At 43.2% G+C, this 5996-nt stretch overlaps 1 protein-coding gene across 1 annotated transcript; it reads right to left on the bottom strand.

Moving 5' to 3' along the window:
• Positions 1–1699: 1699 nt before the first annotated feature.
• On the bottom strand, positions 1700–2641 carry LOC125104394 (olfactory receptor 10G3). Its single transcript, XM_047737035.1, has one exon. It carries the CDS (start codon positions 2639–2641, stop codon positions 1700–1702), a length of 942 nt encoding a protein of 313 aa, XP_047592991.1.
• Positions 2642–5996: the final 3355 nt, after the last annotated feature.

Below are 5996 nucleotides of genomic sequence, written 5' to 3'. Positions count from 1 at the left end.
CATTTTATTTATTAAATATTTTGAAAGATTAAGATATTTCATAAGTAATGTTCCAGTTTAAGGGAGTTGGTATCCAGTACATTGTTTTCTGAACAAAATATTGAGAAATTTTGTCAGCCAGCTTCATCCAAGGGTGAATGGTTAGTTTGTTTTTTTTTTAATCTCTAATTAGGTGACCTTGAGTCCTTTGGAAATGAACATTTATAGGACCAAACTATTGACTCTCTGCTGTACCCAAGAGACTTTGCTTTCTAGACATGATTTCATGACATAGGTAAAGCAACCATCCAACATGAAAAGCTGGAGAATGAGGCAGAACCTTAACAGGATAAGATTGGAGGTTAGGGGTTGAAACAAGAGATAATGCACAAAATTTGCCCACATTGATTAGGCCCCGGCTGACTTAATGAAAGCCTGTAAAACTCACAAATTTCAATTGATATGAAATACTAATTAGGACACATTATTCTGGTGCCCTGATTAATTGCCTTATGTTTTCTCTTTTTTTAAAGATTTATTTTATTTTTTTATTTTATTTATTATTTTTAAAAGATTTGTTTTTAAATGACTTTTTTTTTTAAGATTTTTATTTATTTATTCGACAGACAGAGATCGCAAGTAGACAGAGAGGCAGGCAGAGAGAAAGAGAGGAGGAAGCAGGCTCCCCGCAGAGCAGAGAACCTGATGTGGGGCTCGATCCCAGGACCCTGGGACCATGACCTGAGCCGAAGGCAGAGGCCTTAACCCACTGAGCCACCCAGGCGCCCCTTAAAAGATTTTATTTCTTTATTTGACAGAGATCACGAGTAGGCAGGGAGGCAGGCAGAGAGAGAGGGGGAAGCAGGCTCCCTGCTGAGCAGAGAGCCTGATGCATCATGTACCTGAGTTGGGGGAGGAGCAGAGGGAGAGAATCTTCAAGTAGACTCAACTCTGAGCACAGAGCCATGCGGGTCTCCATCTCAGGACACGTGAGATCATGAGAAACCAACAGGGAGATGCCCACAGACTGAGCCTCCCAGGCCTGCCACCTTATTTTCTTCTACTGGGAAATTTTATATTGAACTTTACTTTTAGGTTTGGGGGAATTTATTACTGAGACTTTTGAAAAGACTTTATTGCCTTTTTGGGGGGAAGGATTGTTTAATTTGGTTTATTTTGTGAAAGCACCAGTTTAAGAGAAGTGTTTTTTCAGCAGGCAAGGTAGAGTAGGCACTTGAGTTCCTCCCCACATCCCATAATGCCTTCAGGAAGTCCCCAGAACAAGGCCCGTTAACATGTACACAGCAGGGCAGCTATAATTTCTCATCAAACACTAGCTCCTGATGTATATATCCAACTGGAACAGAACAGAAAAATGTTCTCCCATCAAAAGCTCTACAGTCCACCTTATGCTTGTCCAATGTAAACCCAGAAGCTGAAAAGCCCATTAGATGCTTTTGTCCTAGTAATCCTCTGGATGTCTAAGTGTGCCACCTATTGCTATCTTCTGGGTGACTGTGGTCTCCCTTTCTGTTGTTGAAGCAGCTGAGAGTTGTTTATCTGAAGGGGACACCAAGGAATTGCTAGAAAGCAGTATTTCACTTAAAACTGTGTTTGATCTTATTTTATGGCTATTATGTGGCTACATAAAAGAAAAAAACAAGAAGAAAAAATAAAAACCTTGCTGAAATCTAAGCATTAGAATAAACTGTAGACACTTTCAAATGTTACTCTTCATCCCAGGGGCTCCTATCATTCTCTTCAGGGCCAGCTTTACGTCTTGGTTCCGCAGTGTGTAGATGAGGGGGTTGAGGAAAGGGGTGATGGCTGTGGGAAATAAGGCAGCTGCCCCATCCAGGGGGCTATTGATTTCAGGCCGCAGGTAGATGAAGGCACAGGGCACATAGTAGATGGTGACCACGGTTACATGGGCTCCACAGGTTGAAAAGGCCCGGCGCCGCCCATCAGTTGTACGGATTCTCAGGATGGCCTGAGTGATCTGTACATAGGAGAGGAGGATCAGGAAGAAGCAAGTGGCAACCACCACCCCAATGTCCACAAAGGTCACCTGCTCGTTGACTGTTGTGTCAGCACAGGCTAGCCTCAAAACCGCAGGGATGTCACAGAAGAAATAATCTACCTGGTTGGGCCCACAGTAGGGCAGACGGAAGGTTAGAATGGCTTGGATAGCCCCATGGATGGAGCCAGCCACCCAAGTTCCAGCCACGAGGATGGTGCATAACCTCCCATTCATGAGCACGGGGTAGCAGAGGGGCTGGCATATTGCCAGGTACCTGTCGTAGGCCATCAAGGTGTAGAGGAAGCACTGGGTGCTGCCCAGGAAGTGATAGAAATACAGCTGAGCCACACAGCAACCAAATGGGATGGGTTTAATGCCTAAAGTGAAGTTCATCATGAGGCGAGGGACAATGATGGTAGAGATGCCCATGTCAATGATGGAGAGAACACCCAGAAAGATGTACATGGGACGGGCATGGAGCTGCGGGTCCACTGAGACAACGACTAGAATAAGCAGGTTTCCCAGCTGAGTCAGGATGTAGGTTAGCAAAAAGAACACAAACAGGAATGTCCTTAGCCTGAGAGGGTAGGGAATTCCTGTGAGAATGAACTCAGTCAACAAGGTGCTGTTGACTCTTTCCATCCTCTGTAGAGACCTTACCTAGAGAATGGACAAAATAAGAGTTAGCATGGAAGTGAGAGGGAAGTGAGGAAGGACTGGGGAAAGAGATTGTAAAACCAGGGACAATGGCAGAGTTTTCTTCTTCTTCTTCTTTTTTTTTTTAAAAGAGTTTATTTATTTATTTGACAGAGAAATCACAAGTAGGAAGAGAGAGGCAGGCAGAGAGAGAGGGGGAAGCAGGCTCCCTGCCTAGCAGAGAGCCCAATGTGGGGCTTGATCCCAGGACCCTGAGATCATGACCTGAGCTGAAGGCAGAGGCTCAACCCACTGAGCCACCCAGGCACCCCTAGAGTTTTTTTCTTATGTGGAGAGAAGACAAATAAGAAGAAGTATGCTCTATGGCAGGAGTTGGCCTGTTTAGTAAATAAAGTTTTATTGGAACACAGCCATGCTCATTTACTTATGTATTGCCTGTAGCTGCTTTGATGCTATGATGGCAGAGTTGACTGGGTTTGGCCTGCAAAGCCTAAAATATTTACTCTTTGGGACTTTACAGAAAAAAGTTTGCTCCTCAGAGTTTGCACCCGGAACACTTTTGCTAAAGACTAAGGGTTTAGTGGAAAGGTGTTGTGTGGAAATGCTAGATGCTCCACCAGTTCAGAAACCTCCAGAAACCACTGGCTTGTTCTTATCTTTGTGAGGACATAAACTTACACAGAGTGGGGAGTATGCAAAAAGGAAATGACAAAATTCTTGGTCTTCTTTTGTAGTGGAGGGAATGGAATAGAATTTTGCTTAAATGGCTAGCTGTATGTGACAGGTCTTGATGCTACGCAAGTCTACTGTCTAAGTTCTTTGCAATTAAAGGAAGGGGGTGGCAGTGGCTCAGTCGATTGAGCATCTGACTCTTTGTTTCAGCTCAGGTCATGATCTCACGGTCATGAGAGCAAGCCCCATATCAGGCTCTGCCCTCTGTGTGGAGCCTGCTTGAGGTTCTCTCTCTTTCTCCTTCTCCCTCTGCCCTTCCCCTTGCTCATGTGTGCTCTCCCTCTCCTGAAAATAAATATACTTTTAAAAATAAATAAATAAGGGAAAAGAATGCCCATGAGGTTGTAAGCATATAGGTAAAGTTGTTGTTGGTACTTGGTGCTATGTATTCCAGTATCTTTGTATATAATAATGTAGCCTTGGGACATGGTAAAGGAAGAGAGGAGAAAAGGAAGCAAAGAGGGATGCCTGTAGTGAGACGTCAGAGATGAGAGAAAAAGCAAGGATGACGGAAAGGATCAGAAATGGCTAGAGTAGGGCTCTCAGTGTGGAGGAGTAATTTTAAGTTTTTCGTCCAACCTCTTTTTTTTTTAAAGTTTTTATTTATTTATTTGACAGAGAGAGATCACAAGTAGGCAGAGAGGCAGGCAGAGAGAGAGAGGGAAGCAGACTCCCTGCTGAGCAGAGAGCCCGATGCGGGGCTCAATCCCAGGACCCTGAGATCATGACCTGAGCCGAAGGCAGAGGTTTAACCCACTGAGCAACCCAGGCGCCCCTTGGTCCAACCTCTTGATTGGCCTTTCACCAATGCAGATATGAAACCACAAACCTGCAGACAAAGTTTGATTAATGAGCTTTTAAAACTCCCCTTAGTTTTATGATCCTCCAGTATCTAAGCTCATGGCTTGAGGTACAATGTCAAAGACACTGAGATGGATAGATTGATTTTGCTCTGGAATGATTCCTGTCCACTCAGAAGGAAGAGAATGAGATTAACAGAGAAGTCAAGAGCTCTCTGATCAATGATTCCTTCCAGCTTCACTCCTGTGCTCTGGCTCAAATGAATGTGAAGAGTAGGGAAGTGGCAACCTTGAGTAAGATATCATGGATAGATGGTCCTGTGGCTGGCTGGAAACCCTAAACGTGAATATTGTAATGGAACTTGGTCATCAGCTTGCCTCTTGGTTCTGAAAATGTTTCACAGCCCCAATGGGTTTTCATTTCCTTATTGAGGTTGTGAGGATGGGGAGTGAAACTCTGGACCCAATTCTGGAAAATTTACCAATAATGGGTAGTTCCACTCAATCCTTAAACACCTAACTTTAAAACTGCTGTATCCATGCCCTGTCAAAGCTTAGCTCTTATTATTTAACTATCTCTTATAGCACTTTAAGAAGGCAGCAGTAAATCCTTTCACCTACGTTGTGGTTTTGTTTTTTCCCCCAAGTGAATGGAATAGCAGTTTTGATAAAAAAAATTTTTTTTTAGTTTCAGGAAATCAGTGATGGTTGACCTTCAGAAAGTTGACCACAGAGCTCTTCTGGATGTCAGGGCTACAGACACAGACGTCTTCACCTCCCAGCTTCAGAAACTAGCAGGTTTAAGCTGCAATACAAGTTCCTTGAGACATTCGTGACTCCTCAATAGCAGTCCTGACCTGAATGAGCTTAGGTGGTTTCTCTGGTAGTTCTCATGGGATGCTATAGTTTTCTGGATTCACAGAGGTCTGATGTTAAACTCTGCGGATTTAGAAGCCTGATTTGATCAGGTGTCCCTAGAGGAATCAGGCTCTGGGAAACCAATTCACATTATTCAATACCTGAGAGAATGACATGTAAACCAAACAACCAATTTGTTAATTTACAGTGGGAGATCTCATTCCCATGACTGAAATAGTGTGTTTACTACCCAGGGCAATCACTTACTAATATTAAGGTCTCTGGAAATCAAATTAGGAATCAGATGCATATTTCTAAATTTTGAATCAGAGCAAAGGAAATGTGATGGGACACACTTGATTTAGGCTGTGATATGTATCAATGAATTATGCCTGATAAGTTACACAGCACATTCACTTAGGGGGATTCTTTTTTTTTTTTTTTTCTTAGAACTTTTTTTTTTAAGATTTTATTTATTTATTTGACAGAGATCACAAGTAGGCAGAGAGGCAGGCAGAGAGAGAGGGGGAAGCAGGCTCCCCGCTGAGGAGAGAGCCCAATGTGGAGTTCGACCCCAGGACCCTGGAATCACGACCTGAGCTGAAGGCAGAGGTTTTAACCCACTGAACCACCCAGGCTCCCCCATCTAGGGGGATTCTTTAATCTTTCCTTCAGACACAATATTTTTTTTCTTCTGGGAAGTAGTGGGGTTATATTGACAAAATTTTACTCTTTTTCTTCCTGAGTTTAATTTTCCTAATCATTTTTCCTTACTTGCTTTCCCTACTGTTTCCCTGTTTGTAATAGGGAATGTTCTCTGAATCAGTCTCTAGGAACTGTTATTTCTTTGGGGAAAATTTGCTGTAGATAGGGAATTCCAGTCCACATGGAGTGTGCCAATTCTTGTTGCACTCAATTAGAGAGAATAGTATTTCCTAATCTTGCCCTTA

The sequence above is a fragment of the Lutra lutra genome, chromosome 7, assembly GCF_902655055.1.
Source record: "Lutra lutra chromosome 7, mLutLut1.2, whole genome shotgun sequence".
Classification (NCBI taxonomy): domain Eukaryota; kingdom Metazoa; phylum Chordata; class Mammalia; order Carnivora; family Mustelidae; genus Lutra; species Lutra lutra.
This window is presented reverse-complemented; position numbering and strand designations above follow the sequence as displayed.